This window comes from Protopterus annectens, chromosome 1.part1, assembly GCF_019279795.1.
Source record: "Protopterus annectens isolate FY-2018-M chromosome 1.part1, PAN1.0, whole genome shotgun sequence".
Classification (NCBI taxonomy): domain Eukaryota; kingdom Metazoa; phylum Chordata; order Ceratodontiformes; family Protopteridae; genus Protopterus; species Protopterus annectens.
Window position 1 is genome coordinate 110,087,813 of NC_056726.1, and position 18,942 is coordinate 110,106,754.

At 41.8% G+C, this 18,942-nt stretch overlaps 1 protein-coding gene across 1 annotated transcript in view; it reads right to left on the reverse strand.

The window, feature by feature from the left end:
- The window catches only part of LOC122814218 (pleckstrin homology domain interacting protein), a 2,625,611-nt gene that overhangs the window by 609,711 nt on the left and 1,996,958 nt on the right, over positions 1 to 18,942 (reverse strand). Inside the window, 1 exon segment of the mRNA XM_044086823.1 lies at positions 15,025 to 15,180. Coding sequence (XP_043942758.1) covers positions 15,025 to 15,180 — 156 coding nt within the window.

Sequence of the window (18,942 nt, forward strand, 5' to 3'; positions counted from 1 at the left end):
AACTTCTCTTAAATAACTGTTCCAGTCTATGACAGTTTTGTCAGACGTATTCAGTTGCTCTTCACAAAAAGTAATAGAAGTCAATTCAATGGACCAGCAGTAAATAAAACGTATAGCAGTAGTAAAGGAAATCCTACTACCTTCAAACCAGTTCCCACTTCGTACCCCTACATGCTGATTACAGTCACGAAGACTACATTTCCAGAAAATTTGTTTGCCAAAATACAATGTCGTTGGATGTAAATTCACACACAGCTGACTCTCTGGGAAATTTGTACTGCTGTAATAGTTTGATAGCTTCTTTTTCATTTCTTGGTAAATCCCAAAGATGCATATTTCAAGAAATGTTTCTTAAATTATTATTACACTGACATGAAAAAAACTGTAATGATGTGGATTAAAAAAAAAATGTTACATATAATCTTTTCACGTGCATAGTGAATCTCGAGGTTAAGAAAGACTATAGAGAAAGCATGACAGTACTGTGCAGATGACATCATCTTTCTTCTTCTTTCGGCTTTTTCCCGGGTAGGGGTCGCCACAGCGGATCACCTGTCCGCTCATGATTGGCAGTGGAGTTTTACGGTGTCGAGTTGCCAGCTCGGCGCCCAACCTTCCACAGAAGGCACACGCACGCACACCTAGGGCCAATTTAGAGTGTCCAATCCACCTACAGCATGTCTTTGGGATGTGGGAGGAAACCGGAGCACCTGGATGAAACCCACGCGAGCACAGGGAGGACATGCAGACTCCGCACAGAAGGCACCTCAGCAGAGAATCGAACCGGTGAACCTCTTGCTGTGAGGCAACGCTAACCGCTGCACCACCGTGGCCACCCACTGCGCAGATTACATGTTTCTGTAATATTTTTAATAATTAATTATTATAAAGTTTGTACGTGTGTTATTTTATTTTTAATGTTGATTGTCAGTGTGCTTCACGCATTGTAAGCATTCACGGCATTCTCAGCAGGACGACATTTCATTCAGAATGGAATGTTGCAGAGAATGCTGTGAATGCAAACAAGCTGTAGTTGCGATAATACGCAAGTACCTTTTTTTTTTTTTTTTTAAATCTGTGTACTTGGTGATTTTCTCCCCAGGCCTCCATTGAAAAAGGGCTCACTATGGCCCAATGGACTCTCCTGGTTAACAAACTATAAATAAAATAAATATAACATACACACAAACCCAACAAGACCTTACCACCACTGGCAGCCCCCCCAAAAAACAAACCTGAGCCAAAGCATAACAATAGACAGCTCCTAGTATGTTCATCTGCCATATCCATGGCCAGGACCAAAGTGACAAGGTTGAAGGAAGGAGGGGGGGATGGTCGAAGACAAATGAAGTACAACTACTCAGATAGAACGTTATGGTGACTACATAACGTCTTTATCCGAAATAGTTGACTTCATATGGTCTTCAACCTGTGAGACAGAGTGCCCAGCTACTAACACCTGGGTGGCCCAAATGGAAGGATATTCTGGAGCACTGCGGAGCCAAAGGATGCCCTACTCCTGGATACAATGTCCAATTTTTAAAGTGAGATGAAGGTATGAGATTAAGACCAAGTAGCTGCAGAACAAATATCATCCAGCGACACCCTGGACCAAAAGGCCGCTGAAGTAGCCATAGATCTAGCAACGAGCAACTGTCACCTTAGAAATCGGTTTACCCAAGAAGGGTTTTGAATAAGAAACAAACTGATCAGATTTATGAAAAGCTTTCGCCCTGTGCCAGTAAAATCGCAATTGCCTGTGCATATCCAGCAGATGTAATTTACATTCATCCCTATTCTGAAAATTAGGAAAAAAGACAGGAAGATTGACAGTCTGATTAATATTGACTTCTGATGTTACTTTAGGAAGAAAAGATGGGTTAGTACACAAAGAAATTCTGTCCTTATGGAAAATCATTTAAGGAACTTTGATTGGCAGTGCCTGAAGTTCCGACACTCTCCTGGCGAAGTAATGACAAACAAAAAGGCAGTCTTCCAAGATAGATACTGCAAAGCTACCAAAGCTGCAGGTTTGAAAGGAAGGGAGACTAAAGCCTGAAGCACGAAAGTAAGGTCCCAAGGGGGCGTAGGATCCTTCACCAGGGGGTCTTAAAAAAAAAGGCACCTTTAAGGAAGGTCTTGCAAAGTTTAGAAGAGGCTAAAGAAGACACATTTTCCTCCCACTTGAAAATTGGAAATTGTGGCCAGTTGGACTTTAACAGTGGAGGAACTGGCACTTTGCTGAAAAATCCCGGCAAAAAACTCTAATACTGCAGACACAGGAGCAGTAAAGGGGTCCAATGGCCGCTGTGATGCCCATACGGAGAACCATTCCCACTTGCAATGGTATATCCTCCTGGTGGAAGATTTGTGATCTGCCACCAAAATCGTTTTAACAGGAGATAATAAACCAGGAGTCCTAACAATCAGGGGAACTGGAGCAGCCAAGCAGTGAGTTTCAGACTGTCCAGGTCTGGGTGAGGAATCCCCGAGGGATGAGAAATAAGATCCGGATCCAAGGTCCATGGTGGAACTGCTAGATGAGACCAAAGGGAGGGAAACTAGACTTGGCGAGGACAGAATGGGGCGATGAGGATCACCGTGTTCCCCAGCCTGCGAGCTTTCTGAAGAAACTTTGAGATGAGGGGTTAGTGGGGGATATGCATAAAGAAGACTGGAAGGCCAAGCATGTGTCAGTGCGTCTCTGGGGGCTTCCCCCTGAGGGGATTCAGAGTGAAGAACTCGCTGCTTTTTGTGTTGGAAGGAGATGCAAATAGATCACAGCAAGGACGACCCCATTTTAGAAAGAGCTGTTCTGCCATTGATGGATTCAGAGACCACTCGCAAGGCATCAGGATAGATCTGCTGAGCCTGTCCGCTAGAATGTTGGACCATCCCAGGATATGCATTGCCACCAGAAAACAGCTGGTGAAGATTGCCCATTCCCACACTCACATGGCTTCACGACAAAGGGGGTAAGACCTGGTTCCTCCTTATTTGTTGATATACCAGACTTCCGACATGTCTGAATCGCAAGTGTCCCTAGAGGAAGATGGGCATGAAGGGCCTGCAACAGAAGAAGAACCACCTTCATCTCCAGGACGTTGATATGCAAACTGGTCATGGATGGGGACCACGTGACCAGGACTGTCCTTCCCAACAAATGCCCCCCCCCCACTCTAGCTGGGAGGCATCCATGGTCACTGTGGTTTTGGGAAAGGATGGAAGAAAGGGACGTCCCCTGACTAGGTCCGGGGAATGAATCCACCACCAAAGAGAATCCCTGCATACTCAGGAGATGCAGACCGGATGAGACAATGGTAGATCTAATAGAGACCACTGGACTGCCATAGTCCACTGAAGAATAAACATGTGAAGCCGCGTCAAGGGAAACTGGTTGACTGTGGCCGCCATAGACCCCAACGCCCTTAGAACTGCTTCTGGTGTCGGAACATGGGCTATCTCTAGAGCTGCTTCCTCCTTTTGTGCAGGTGGAATGTCTGGGAAGTGATTGGGTGGGAGAGGTGGTTCGATAAATGAGACCAAATAACCTCTGGATATAATTTGTAACACGATCTGTTGTTACATATTCCCATGCCACTGGGTGTAGCGATAGGCGACCCCCAACTGCCTGCAGAGATGAGCAGTCAGGCAGCCCTTCAGGGCTGCTGCATGGGTCTGTCCAAGAATGGTTCTTGACCTTGCCTGCCTCTAGGATGGCGTCTATTATAACCCCGACTGCCTCTGGGTTAAGAAAGATGTGTCCTGAGTGTCCTGGGAAAATGTCGGAGACTTCCAGAACCACATCTTCTTTGTCCCTCACTAATTCCTAGAAAAGGATCTCTAAGGAGCGGAGAAGCGGATCCCGATGGCAGACAGTTTTTCCCGTCCTTCTGACTCTGGACCAAGGTCTCTCGAATTGACTTCCCAAACAGGGAAGAACTGTCAAATGGTGCATTTGCAAATGATGCCTTAAAGGGTTCTGAGAACTGACAAAGCCGGAACCAGGTGTGGTGCCTCATAATGCCAGAACTGGCCACCCTGGCGGCTCCCTCCATGGCATGGGAGAGAAGACGCATGGATGTATTAGCTACTGCCCTGAGAATGGCCATCCGAGCGAAGAACATAATCTTGCCCTCCGCCAACATGGAGTCCGGGGTCAACTCAGCGATTTCCTTGACTAAGTCTCACTGCAGCCGAATGACGTGTGCCATATAGTTCAACGTTCTGATGGAAAAAGTCACTTAAGTGTACACCCGCTTCCCTAAACAGTCCATTGTCCCTGACTCTTGGTCAGGAGGATGGACCGTAGAGCTCTCCTGTGCAAGCTCTTTCTTCATGGTGGCTACCACCACCATAGCATCCACTGGGGACCCCTTATTCCAACAAGTTCTGTCTTAAGGGGGGACTAAGGACCTTATCAGGGTGCTTAGGGATGGGCTCCACAGTGTCCGTTTCCTTCCATGCCCAAGATTTTACAAGGTCCACAAGTGGATCTGTGGGAGAGGACACGCCCAGGAAGTAGATTGGCCCGTGCTGAATGCTTCGAGGAATACTGACTCGTCAGAGGTCAGTTTTTGGGCAGGACCCCCCGGATGAAGGAGTTCCACGATGTCTCCAAAGGAGACATCCTAGGAGGTGATCGGGGGAACCTTCCCCTTCCTCCAAGTCAGTGTCTTTGGTGAGGGACTTGGGTGGGGAGTCCAGGTGTCTCCTTTTACACGTCTGTTTGCGAGGAACCTCCTCAGTGGGACTCTGGGGAGGACTTGCCAATGTCCTGCCGCTCCCTCAGGGGAGCTTCTTGAGGCAAAACAGGCACAGGCTGTCCCTGAGAGGTTAAGATGGTCAGGACCGTACTCAAAGCAGAGAGAGAGTCGGGATGGAGTTCGAGGACGAGATGGTCAAGGGTCTCGACGGTACCGAGAGAACCCTCTCCACAAGTACAAGCTGGAGCCATTCCCCTCTGACCCAACAGGGGAGTCGGGGCCGAGATTCCGAAGGGAATACTGTGCTCTGACACACTCAGAGCAGACAGCAACCCCTCGGATCTGACTCCGGGACTATGGCTCCAAGAGCTCGGATCCGAAATGCTCAAGGGAATGGCCAGCGTCGAGGTACAAGGTACCATCGGTGCCAACCCAAACCGCAGGCCGGATCAGAGCAGGAGTGATCGGTGTGAAAAAAGGCTGCGAGCTACTCCCTCCAGAGGGAAAAGGGGTAGGCAAGACCCCCATCTAAATTTGGGTGTGGATAAACCTCTGCAATCATCTTATCCATCTCCGCTTCACTGAGGCTCCAGGTGGAGCGGGAGGATGAGGTCACAGACACTGGTCTTGAAGGACAGTGAGGGGAAGCCCTGACAGGTGACTTTATCCGGAGTTCCTCCGGCTCCGGGGATAACCTGGGGGAATGGAGCTGGAGGGATCCAGGCCTAGCTTCTGTTCTGACTTTAGGTGGCAGGCAGGCCGGGGCAGAGCAGTTGGGGGACTGCTTCCTCGGCTGTCTTTCCCAGACCTCTCCCCTTCCCCAGACCTCTTGGCGGGAGTTTGAGTCCCTGAGGCCGGTGAGGAGGAAGAAGTAGCAGCTGCTGCTCCTGACGAAGGGGGAGTAGGGGCTACAGACTCCAAGGAGGGAAGTAGTCCCTTGAGGATAAACCTTTCCCTTCTGTCCTTCAGTGCTTTGAGATTAAATCCAGCAGAGACAGGACAGGAGGTTTGGAGGTGAGCTGACCCTAGGCACACCACGCACAGAGTGTGGCCATCGGCTGGGGAGAGTTTATGGCCACACACTGTGCACTTTCTAAAACCTGATTTTGGGGCTTCAGCCATGCCCTAACAGGCCCCCCCACACACACACACGCTAAGATGAAGAAGAGTAAAGGGAAGGAAAGAAAACTTTTTTTAACTGATGACTGCACGGGAAGGTAGAAAGATAGAAAAAGGTTAAGACAACAGCAAAAAACACCAAAAATCTACTCACAAAACCCACAGACTTAGCCTAACACTCGGGAGCATGATGCTTGCTTTACTAGCAGCAAATGAGATCTTAAGGGAGGAAGGAGACAGGAGGCATTATGGGTAAGGGGAGGAGCTTGGAGATCAGATCAGATACTGGATATGCGGCCGTGTTGGATCCGATACGGATTCATAACCTAGCGGTTGAAGACCAAATGAAGTCAACTACTTCAGACAGATTATTACATGTATGTATACACACATATACATACACACTAACTCTGAGATCACATAATCCCCTGGGAAAGGGCATATCCCCTTACCCTGAGGACTGTTGATCTCGCACAGCTATCTACCATCCCCATGTCAACCAAACTGGGTCGACAATATATACGTCCACCACAGTGAAATTCAACTTACCCCAGGACACCTATACATATATATTTACAGCTATACATCTGAATCCATAGAGAGAGAGAGAGAGAGAGAGAATTCTCATGGATCCTTGTTCTTTTTGATAAATACCATGTGACCTTTGCATCCACCAGAGTTAACACCAACTTAGGCTGATGGGAACTTGATTGAATACCTCATTTGAAGAAAAGCACACTCAGGAGTGCAGCCACACCCCCCCCCCCCATGCTGCACTGCAGTGTTAGTAATGGAAAACAAATCCCTGTACCTGGTGTGGAAAAAGAATCCACACCCTTCTAATCTTCCGGAATCAAAGGTGACTGTGCTACCTCCTGTACCACTGACACTTGCGGGGATCAGAAACGTCGCCTACAGCTAAAGATGGGTTATATGAAAGCCCCACTTTCGTGATGATACTAAGAAGTTTGTGATACTGTGATGGGTTTGCAGACATCATAATCTACTGCAACACCTATGTTCTCAGGTGCATGAATAGAAAACTGAAGATCATGACTCCATATGGTACAGAAAGGTACAAACCTGACTATTTCACTGCATTCTCAGCCAGGATGCCAAAGCTATGACCTCCTGGTCCCTTCGCCATGGAAATGAATGATAAACACTGTGCTCCTCACACTTAGCTGTATAGTTCCAATGAAAGTAGTCCTCTGAGCGGAGGCCAGAAAAGAGTACTTTCAGTTTACAGACACTTCTAGAGTCTGCATCTCAGGTAGTACACAAACTGAAGATAATGCAATTTCCATGACAGGGCCAACTAAGCCAATTATCCACATAAGGGAACACAACAAGCTCCTTCTTTTGCAAGGCTTCTGCTATCATGATAGCACATAGTACATATTATGGAAGCAGAAGACAACAGACAGCAGCATCTGCACTGAAAGTGAAGCCTACAAAAAGTAAACTCCTGTTCTGGCCTTAGACTCTAAAGTGACAAAAGACACTATTATTCATCTACTTCATCCAAACACACTGCTGTAGCAGACGCATTACTGGCCTAGTCACCATCCAGAATTTGATGCGTTGAATGTACTTTTTTAAAGTTACTAAGGTCCAGGATGGAATAGAAGCATTCTAATCCCTTTAGGGAAAAGGAGTTTGTGTGTAACCCCCCCCTGGTTTTCTCTGGAAAGGATGCAGTTAATAAAAAAAATGGTTTACTATTGGCATTTCGAATCAGCTTTGGTTGACCATTTAAAATGTCGACCTGAAATGCCACCATGGTTAGCTGTATCCGACATAGCAGGAGGTGACGTCACTCAACTCCTGCTATGCACATTAACATACTGCTGAACTCTACAGTCAATGGTCCGTTAATCCTAATATTTTGCAGGGGGTGCTACACCCCCTGCACATCAAATATACTAACTCTGAGATCGCACTGCAGTGTGGAAATGGGCTAATTCCCTGTTCCTCATTGAATCGCGACCTCCTTGCACAATGTTGAACCCAAATTATTGGCCTACACTACCCGTTCACTGTAGTGTAGTTGATAGATTTAAGTTTGTCATTCTGCCGACTTGGAAACTGCAAGTTGACCACATGCCTGTTGACCAATGCAGTTACCAAGTTTTGATAAGTAAACCAATAAAATTATGTCTTTTCTGCTCTTTCAGCTCAGGTTGTCACCGAAAAGGTTCAACAGACCATTCCACTTATCTGGTGAACATATAGTAAGTAAATAAATAAACAGACTGTTCAGGCTTGTTCTCTGGAAGAGGAAGCTCTGCAGAGGATCTTTTGTCCATAAACACAGCTTTTAGGGACCGGACCAAATAATTTTAAAATCTGAACATTCATGATTCTATGTAAAACTCGCCTATATTATTTTTTTATTTTACATTTGTTAACCAGGAAAGTCCGACTAGACACTTCCTTTTTCAGCAGAGGCCCGGGGAAAAAAGCTCAAAATACAGACAAAAATATTGCAGTAGACAGTAGAAATACAGTTGGATTACATGAATATATATAACATACAGACATTTTTAAGTCTATAAATAATCCTGTTGAAAAATAATACCTTACAAAGGCAGAGTTTAAATATTAAACGCTTCACAGTCATTGGGTTATATATAGTGTAATAATGTAGGTAGGATGAGATATGTGTTAATGATAGATTGGAAAATGAGTTCTGAGAAGAGGGAGAAGGGATAGGTAGTAGGTGGCAAAGGTCAATTAGGGTAAGTAGGAAAGTTGTAGACATGAAGATGATGATGAATAAAGCTAAGAAAGATAAGGGAGTTAGTGGTGTTCGTAATGGAAGGTAGGATGTATACGAAGTCAGCTGGATTAAGGAAAGGAAGATGACATTCAGTGGGAGAAGCAGAGAGATTTGAGAGGGTAGAGTAACTGGAATAGCAGACCAAGAAAAAGGTGGGGTCTATATTAGAACATCGAAGTTTCACAACTTTGAATGTTCTAATATCGACCCTATTCAGCGAACGCTGAAAATATCGAAGCTGCAGAAAAACAAATTTTTTCCTACGGAAAGAATTTGGTTGTCTGTTTCTGTCGCTTCATTATTTTCAACACTGTGGTGGAAAGTTACAGGTCGGGTTCAGGTAAGTGTGCGATTGTGTGGACGTGAGGGTTAGGGCGGGTTAAGTGAGTTAGGGTTAGGGAGCGGGTCAGGTAAGTGTGCAACTGTGTGGATGTGAGGGTTAGGTGAGTTAGGGATAAGGCGCGGGTGAGGTGACTGTGCGATAGTGATGAACCTTAGGGTTAGGGTTTGGGTTAAGGTAAGTGGATAGTTAGTGGTGTATGTACAGTTTAGTGTAGGGTCATATGTAAGATTTTAGATGTATGTGTGTGGATTGTTGTTTGTTTGGTGTGCTTGTGTTGTGTGTGTGTGTTTCGGAACAGCAAATTTTTTCCCTAGGAAAAAATTTGCTGTTCTGCATGTTCGATGTTGTCAGCGTTCGCTGAATAGGGGTCGATATTAGAACATTTGAAGTTGTGAAACTTCGATGTTCTAATACAGACCCAAAAGGTGAGGTAGTGGGGAGGTATAGAGTGAATAGAGAGGGAGAGAGCTGTATTGGTAGGCTGAAATTACTAATTAGACATTAGTCAGGGTTAGTGCAGTTACATAGTCAGAGATGTTATAGATGGGATTTTAAGGCTTTTTAAAGGGGGTGAGGGTAGTTATTGCCGTGATATTGGGACAGCTCACAGCAGGTGACCAGACTAATGTACTGCTTGCTTCTCACAGCCTTTCCTTCCTTACAGTGGGACACTTTTGTTGTTGCATTCCTATTGTCAAATTTTGATCCAAGCTCTATAAGCACTGGGAAAAATCACTTCTTTGGAAACCAAACTCCCAGTTTTTTCGTTACACTGTGGTTAAATAGCTAACAAATGATAAACTATAAAAAAGATATATTTCAAGGACCTGCATGACAGCAGTTGCATGTTTTTTTTAAATTACAGTCTCTCATACTTCATGTAATCTTATGTAGTGTTCTCTATTACCTGTGACAAACATCTGCTTCCTATGTAAAAAAATGCAATTAATGTCTATGCATGGTCATTTTTAAAATTATGTAGCTGTTACTGTACTTTTGCCTGTACTTCCTCACTGTGCTTTGTCACATCAGTAGGTCTTTTCAGAAAATTGATATTAGTTTGACATTTTTGCTGTAATATTTCCAGGAATGGAACACCCCCCCCCCCCCCGTGCATTCACGCACACACCGGACCCCCTGCATGCATTTACACACACACTGGCCCCCCTGCGTGCATTCATTCACACACACACACACACACACACTGCCCCCCCCCCCATGCATTCACACACACACAAAAAGCAGGAGAGGATGCAGGCAATGCAAACTTTCCTCAAATCCCTCAGATAAATGTAGTCGACAGGGTTCACTTACACAGAAAAGGAGTTCCACACAGCATAAACCAAGTAGTATTAGGTTAAGAGTGGGCTGGGCAAGGCAGCTCTGACATCACAATTTGGGAGGTTCACTGGCTCTTCTATAGAGCATGAAATCAGGCAGCGCTTACATCACTTTGGGGGAGGAAACGTCCAGGTAACTACAGCAAGAGCTCTGGCAGATGTGACATCATCATTTAAGAGCAAGCTAGGGGGTTTTCAACTTGTTTTGCAAAAGTGAAAGTAACACAGTATGGAAAGGTAGGAAGCCTGAGAGGTAAAACAGTTGACTGCATTACTTTTTAAAGCTGCAGTGATGATTTTTTGTGGCTGTATCAAACAATGGGGACTAAAAGAGACAGCAGGTTGAGCAATCTGCTTTAATATCCCGTTGTTATCCTTTAAAACATCAATTGTACCACGGGCATGAACTCTACATTAACTACTATAACAAAGCAAAATTTTTTGTGTCCAATGAAGGAAGCCTACCCGATACTACTAAAGAGGAAGAGAACATTGCTGCGCTTCCCAAATGGAAGCGCAGTAATGTAACATCAGATACTGCTCAAACAGATGTTTTTAATTTATCCAGTTATCAACTGAATGACATTGAGCTAAGTGTTTTAAATAAAGGCTTAAATTTTATACCAGGATCATCGGCTGGTACTCAAGAACTATTACTGACTTTAAACTTTTCATTCGCAAATTAAATGTAAAGATATTTTTTCAACAAGAAGTTGACAATACTTTGCATATACGGAATCAGTATAAACGTAGTAGCACGTTTATACAAACCTCTAATTCAATTATTAAATGTTTTTGAAAAACTTGTTGAACAAGATTTATATGAATTATATTTGTCTAAACGCAAAAAAGCATTTTATAATCTTAATAAGGAGGAAATGTCTGCTGACATCGTTATGCAATAATGATAATTTAGTAATAAAACCAGCAGATAAAGGGGTGGTGGTGTTATTCTAATTAAGGCTCAATATGTTACATCTATGCTGAAACTATTAGATGTATCGGACTATGTTTGTATTAATATTAATGTGGTAAATAACATCACTGAGCAAGTTCAAATGCGTTTGCTTGAAATACTACAAGGTGCATTTAACCAACAAGTGTATGACTATTTGAAAGTAATTTCAGCTGTGATTCCTATGATATATGGAATCCCAAAAATACATAAAAGTCAGTCACTGAACCACCATTACGACCAATCGTGTCAGCCTGGGGGTGGATTACTGAGTCTATATCCATGTATCTAGAGAATGAGTTGAAGCAGGTTTACTATTGTTAAAGACACAACAGAATTTTTAGAACTGCTGTTTAACTGGTCAGCTAACAATTCAGTATTAACCTGTTACCTTGTCATTCTTGACATTGATTCCTTGTTTACATGTATTCCAAATGCTGAAGGTATTGAAATGTTTAGACAATATGTAGTTAGTCAACCACAACTTGGGCATGTAAATATTAATTTAATCTGCGAATTGTCGTATATAGTTTTAGAGAATAATATGTTTACATTTCTTGATAAATATTATAAGCAGCAAACAGGGGTTGCAATGGGCACCCCTGTAGCAAGCAACTATGCCAATATTGTATTAAATTACTGGGAGATGAAGGCACTATTTAATACCCAAGAGGATAACTATAAGGATAGTGTAGTTTTTTGAGAGATTTTTGGAAGACGGGTTCACTGATTGTATTGCATGAATTCATAGCATATTTACACACTACTGCAAAATTTTTGAAATTTAAGAAAAATATTCAATATTGTAGAACTGATCACTTTAATAAAAATCTTAACAGGGAAACTGGATACTATGCTTTACAAGAAACCTGTTAAAAATTTACCTATTTATCAAGAGATAGTATGCACCCTATGTATATGTTTGATAATATTATGCTTAATCAGACGGCAAGGTTGAGTAGATTAAATACACAAAATGATCAGTTACATCAACAGTTAGAACAACTGACTAATGGCTTTGAAAAAAAGAGGTTACTGTAGAGAGAGGGCAGAAATTTTAAAGGAACAGGTACTGGTTGGTAGAGATTTAAATGTGCCCCATTTATTCCCATAAGCATAGACATCAACAAAAAATTCAGTAGCTTCTCAAAATGTTTATCAAAGTTATAGTTATATTCTAACTTATGATCAGAACACACCAGCCATAAAGCAAATTATTCGGAAACATTGGCCTATACTCTCTCAAATTACACAGTTGAGAGATATTGGTGTGAATAGAAGAGTAAATTTAAAGAGCAAACTATGTTACAGAGAACAACAAAAGTTGAACGTACCTCATGTTAATAAAAAGGCCACTAAAAATGTAATCATTGCTCTTTATGCAAATATATATACACTAATCCAAGTTTTATTGATCCCATTAGAAATACAGAATTTTATTTATAAGCTAATGGCAATTGTAGTACTAAACATCTTGTATATATGGCTAAGTGCAGTCAATGCACATCTTTTTATACTGGAAAGACAAATCAGATGTTAAAAACTCTGACTAGTAGTCACACGTCAGAAATTAGAAGAAAGGTTTTAACAAACTCACTACATAAGCATATACAAGAAAAAGGTGTTACACATTCTTTTAAGTTTTACAGCAATTTCATAATTGTAGTACAGGTGGTGATGTTTTAAATAAAACAGAGCGATGTGAAAATAAATGGATTTTATTCTTTAGGGTTTATACAGCTCCCGGTCTAAACAAAGTATTTTCTATAAAACCAGAGCTCACATACTTGCATAACTGTATTAAATGAGCTAGTTACCTTTAAGACACTAACAGGTTTGATAATGGATTACCATTTAAAAAGGTGCGACTCGAAGCTGTATGTTGAAGCCTGAGGAAACTGATTTAAGTCTGTGAAAGTACTGTTATTTGGTGTACTAGCTACTAATAAAGGAGCTGTTTTTATTAGTTCATGGTTTTGGTGCAGCTTTTCTCTTAACTGTCCAGTATCTGATGTATTGCTGTGCAGTGAGCTTATTAGATTCACTGCAGCAGGTAATACACCTGCACTCCTGTAGATGCTGTCAATGCAGTGAGCAAAACACTCTCCTTCGCCACCAAAATGGGGATATTGGTGTTGGCTGCTCAACTCCCAATCCACCTCTACCTGGTCTGTCAAGCTCCTGTGTCGCTAAATCAAACAGATTGCCTAGCCACAGTCACGGCTTTAATTCTTCCATACCACATGGCCAGGCAGTGAGGTTTCTAATCATTCATGCCCAGACACAGTCTGGGGTGCTTCTGGGGGAAAAAAGCAGAGGAATATTAAGCCAGTCAATACTGAATTTCATAGTTCCTAGAGTCTTCCTTAAGGACTGGTTATCAGCAGGACAGCTACAGAGGAAGGAGTTCTCAAGCATCCTTGTTGGTCTCTGATAAAAAGATCACTTCATTCCTCGAATCTACGTTCCAGGATACTGAGGGACAGGGAAATCCCTACCTTACTGCTAGCTCTAAACAGGAGTGACAAGACTTGCATCAAGCATGAAGTGACATCAGAATGACAGCTATGAAGTCCCAGGATCCCAACTCTTGGGCAGTGTACAATGGAGTATGTGTTTTGGTATTGGTTTTAAACCATGTTGCATCTATGACAACAGGACACATCAGATGATGAACAGTAGTCTCACATGCAGTATCCGAGTAAACAAAGTCAGCCCAGCTGGAGGATATGGATTCATAGGTTTTGCCTGCTCACACTTAGCTGTACAGTTCCACAGAGAATGGGATGAGGGGGGGGGGGGATGGAGGACTGCACCACTCCAGCCTATGAGGGAGTTTGGCTGGGTGTGATTATGGACAGGATACTCCAATATCACAGAGTTGGTGTCTACATCCTAGAATGCATAACCTCTGGTTCCTGGTGGTGGACTTAATGTACTTCTCCTGTCACTGGCTGATGAAAGGTACAAGATTAACATCTCACCAGACAAGGAGAAGCTGTCTTAATGCATGTGAAGAATAACAGACTCCTACATAAGAGAACTCAAGAAGGCAGAACTGTGGAAACTTTCTTATGATCAATGTAAAACCTGCACAGGGGAACTGCACAGGAAGGGAAGTCATATATGCAGCCACCTAGATCAGTACAAGAGATCATATGCCTATGAGAGGCACATGTGCATCCGATCCTATAAGCTAGAGAAGGTTATGAATTATATCAAAATAAGGATGTGAGAAGAAGAAATTCCAACAGTCACACAGCATAGAAGGCTCCAAAGTAAGATATTTTCCTTCTGGCACAAACTCTCCACCTGAGAAGACTGCACATTTGGTGCTTCATGATCACAGAGAAATATCTTGTGCTACAACATAACACATCATAGAGTGGTCCCTTCCTGATTTTGCCTCATATTTTTGATTTTCTTGTAGCTCACCGAGTATTACAAGCAGTCAATAATGGCAAACATTTAGAGTTTCATACTTCCTAATGTTCAGAAATTGCAGACTGACACAACCCCTACCCCCATTACTTTTAGCTTTGTCCCTGATAGTCTGCTGAGAACTATGCCGAGAAGCCTGACATAACAAGTAAAGGAAACACACTAAGGAATATCAAATAAGCCTGTCCTATATTCTAAAGACATGGGTACTGAAAGTATATAATTAAACAGACTTACTTGCTGCAGAAGACTTGAGTCCTTAGATGTTAAATCAATACAATAAATATTTTATTACAATACAGAATTATAAAATACTGCATGAAATGGTATGTTTTTACCTAGTGTCATCAGCTGATTGATCCCAGAAATAATTCGTTCACATTCTGCATCCCTGCTCCTGGATCCCCACTCTCCATCAAGAGGTCTATACAGTAAGAGTTTCATCTCATGCTCATCTAAAGGGACACTAGTTCCTAATTCCTCTGGAAACACAGCTGTAATTAAGGAAGAAAAAAAAAAAAAAAAAAGAGTTAAGACAACCAAACATTAAAGCGACAACACCATTATAGTACAAAAAAAAAAAAGTACAGAAAAAGTTACACATAGATTTTATATATATATATATATATATATATATATATATATATATATATATATATATACATATACATACACACACATATATATGTATATACACACACACACACACACACACACACACACACATAGTGTAATGTTAGATCTTGATGACCAAGTTTGCCTTTTTCAATCATTAGGGCATCTTAAATGTGCCTAAGTTACTGGTGCCTTCCCTTTTACCCATAACAAACAGCAAGCAAGATTTGTAAGGTGCTATAAAGAGGGTCAGAGACAACCACTACAATCATATATGCTGCTACATCCTGTCTGCTCTGAAGCTACGGGATCAATATTATAATACTAACAACACATATGTACTTCAGTAACTGAGATAAGGAGGTCCACTCTCATCAACAACCACAACAAAGTCCCAATGTTATTCTCCTAGAATGTCCTCCTCATGGGAGCACACCCTGAATACCTGTGGCACCAAGGAAGACTCAATACAGTATTCAGTGAAGCACACACAGCTGCTGCACATATATAACCTAAAGATGAATTCTTGAAAAAAGGATGAGAAGCAATCAAAGCTCTGGTTGAATGAGTTCTGGGCACAGAGGCGAGGGCTTACTATACGTTTTTGTAGATTAACTTTATACTGTCAACTACCTGGCAACGTAATTTTAGAAACTTTGAAACCAAACACTCTGAATAGAAAATGAATAATGTGGAAGATATTTCAAAGGTGTGCGTGTGTTTGTATATGTATGTATGTATGTTTACATATATATATATATATATATATATATATATATATATATATATATATATCTGTGTGTGTATATATATGAATACACACAAATATATACTGTGTTTGTGTGTGTGTATGTATATACACACACACACAAACACACACAGTGGATATAAAAAGTTTACACACCCCTCTTAAAATGCCAGGTTTTTGTGATATGAAACCACAATAAATCATTTCAAACATTTCCCACCTTTAACGTGACCTATAACCTGCACAATTCAATTGAAAAAAAAATTTAGGGGAAAAATATAAAAAATAACAAACATACAATACACTGGTTGCATAAGTGTGCACAACCTTAAACTAATACTTTCTTGTTAAACTAATACTTTGTTGAAGCAACTTTTGATTTAATTACAGCATTCAGTCTTCTTGGGTACACACCTGCCAGCAATTAAAGAGACTAATTAACCCCAAATAAAGTTCAGCTGCCCCAGTAGGATTTTCCTGACATTTACTCAGTTGTCTGCTACAGCAAAAGCCATTGTTCGCAGAGAGCTTACAAAGCATCAAAGAGATCTCATTATTGAATGTATCAGTCAGGAGAAGGCTACAAAAAAATTTCCACAAAACTGGATATACCATGGAACACAGTGAAGACAGTCAAAAAGTGGAGAAAATATGGTACAACAGTGACGTTGCAAAGAACTGGAGCCCTCCAAAACTGATGAATGAAAAGACAAAAACTGGTCAGGGAGGCTGCCAAGAGGCATACAGCAACATTGAAGGAGCTGCAGGAATTTCTGGCAAGTACTGGTTGTGTACTACATGTGACAACAATCTCCCATATTCTCCATATGTCTGGACTATTGGGTAGGGTTGCAAGACAAAAGCCTTTTCATACACACAAAAACAGCCAGGCCTAGCTAAAATTTGCAAAACAATGCATCAAATCTTCCAAAAGCATGTGGGAAAATGTGTTATGGTCTGATGAGACCAAGGTTGAACTTTTTGGCAACAAATCCAAAAGGTACGTTTGGCGCAAAAACAACACTTCGCATGACCAAAAAAACACCCTCCCCATGGTGAAGCATGGTGGTGGCAGTATCATGCTTTGGGGTCGCTTTTCTTCAGCTGGAACTGGGGCTTTAGTCAAGGTGGAGGGAATTATGAACAGCTCCAAATACCAGTCACTTTTGGCCCAAAACCTTCAGGCGTCTGCTAGAAAGCTGAAGATGAAGAGGAATTTCACCTTTCAACATGACAATGACCCCAAGCATACATCCACATCAACAAAAGAATGGCTTCACCAGAAGAAAATTAAAGTTTTGGAATGGCCCAGCCAGAGCCCAGACCTAAATCCAATATAAAATCTGTTGGATGACCTGAAGAGGGCTGTGCACAACAGATGTCCTTGCAATCTGACAGATTTGGGGCGCTTTTGCAAGGAAGAGTGGGCAAATATTGCCAAGTCAAGATGTGCCATGCTGATAGACTCCTACCCAAGAAGACTGAATGCTGTAATTAAATCAAAAGGTGTTTCAACAAAGTATTAGTTTAAGGGTGTGAACACTTATGCAACCAGCGTATTGTATGTTTTTTATTTTTTATATTTTCCCCCCTCTGTTTTTCAATTGAATTTTACAGGTTATATGCCACATTAAAGGTGGGAAAACTTTTGAAATTACTTATTGTGGTCTCATTTTTTTATATCACAAAAACCTGACATTTTAACAGGGGTGTGTAAACCTTTTATATCCACTGTACATATATCTACATACATACACAAGCACATATATTTATTCATTTTTATGTACAAGCAGATTCTAAAATACCAGTATATCCATACAACGCAGTAAATATTTGTCCCTTTTGGAAAAAGCTTTGGAAAAGTCAGGTTTGCAGACTGGTTAAGGTTCAACCCTGTTGATACCTTGGGCATAAGAGGATTACTATTATGCAAGCACAATATATACAAGGATTGGCACACATTTTATACATGATGCTGGTGAAAGTGGTGATTTCTCAAGACATATATTTCAATTCTGCTTTTTGCAGCTTTTTCAAATGTGGGAAGAATTAGTTTTTTAATGCAAAATGCAGATCCTATGGTGGAACAGGATCTCAGATAGAGTGGACAAGAAAAGTACCTCTGAGGAAGGCCTTGCAAACTTTCAAGGAAGTCAGAGGCAAAGAATTAGCCTCTTGTGGAAATCAAAAACTGATATCTAGCAACTGAACAGAGGAATATCTTAACTCAGTAATCAAGTCAGCAAATCTATTCTTTGGGAGGTTGGAAGATCTTGTCTGGCCTTCTGAAGACAGATGCCATAATATCAGGATTTTACTTGGTTGTCCTAGTAACCAGCCGTGCCACCTTGTTAAATGGGGGTAGCACCCAAGAAGAAGATTAAGAGGCATGGACGGTCTAAAGCAGGATGTGTTGAGGAGCAGTGATGGGGGTCTGTGAGACATTCCCCTTTTTTGCCTCATCATCTTTGCAACTTTCCCAAATATGTGGTGGAGTGGTGGGGGAATCAATCTCCTCATACTTTATCAACTTCTCTTGGAAGACTCACAATGGAAGTCCACATGTCTCTTCTAGCTCTTGCTCTTCCCAAATGGTCTCTAAAGAAACTGGTCTAAGTATGGCAAACAACACTACTGCAATAGACCTATGACAGTTATATTGCCAGGGTTCATTGACCCTCTCTGTCTTGCATAAAGAAAGAGTGAGTGGAGAAAGTGCCAAACAAGGTGCATGTCTTGAGGTGGATTTTGTGGTCTGTGTAGATGCTGAAGGCAGCAAATACAACTGCAGCTGCAATATCAGCATCTGGATGGATAGTGACTCCATCTCCTGGGTTGAAGGCATTACACCACAAGTAGCCAAAGCTTGAAAACCCTTTGGGATTGACTTTTG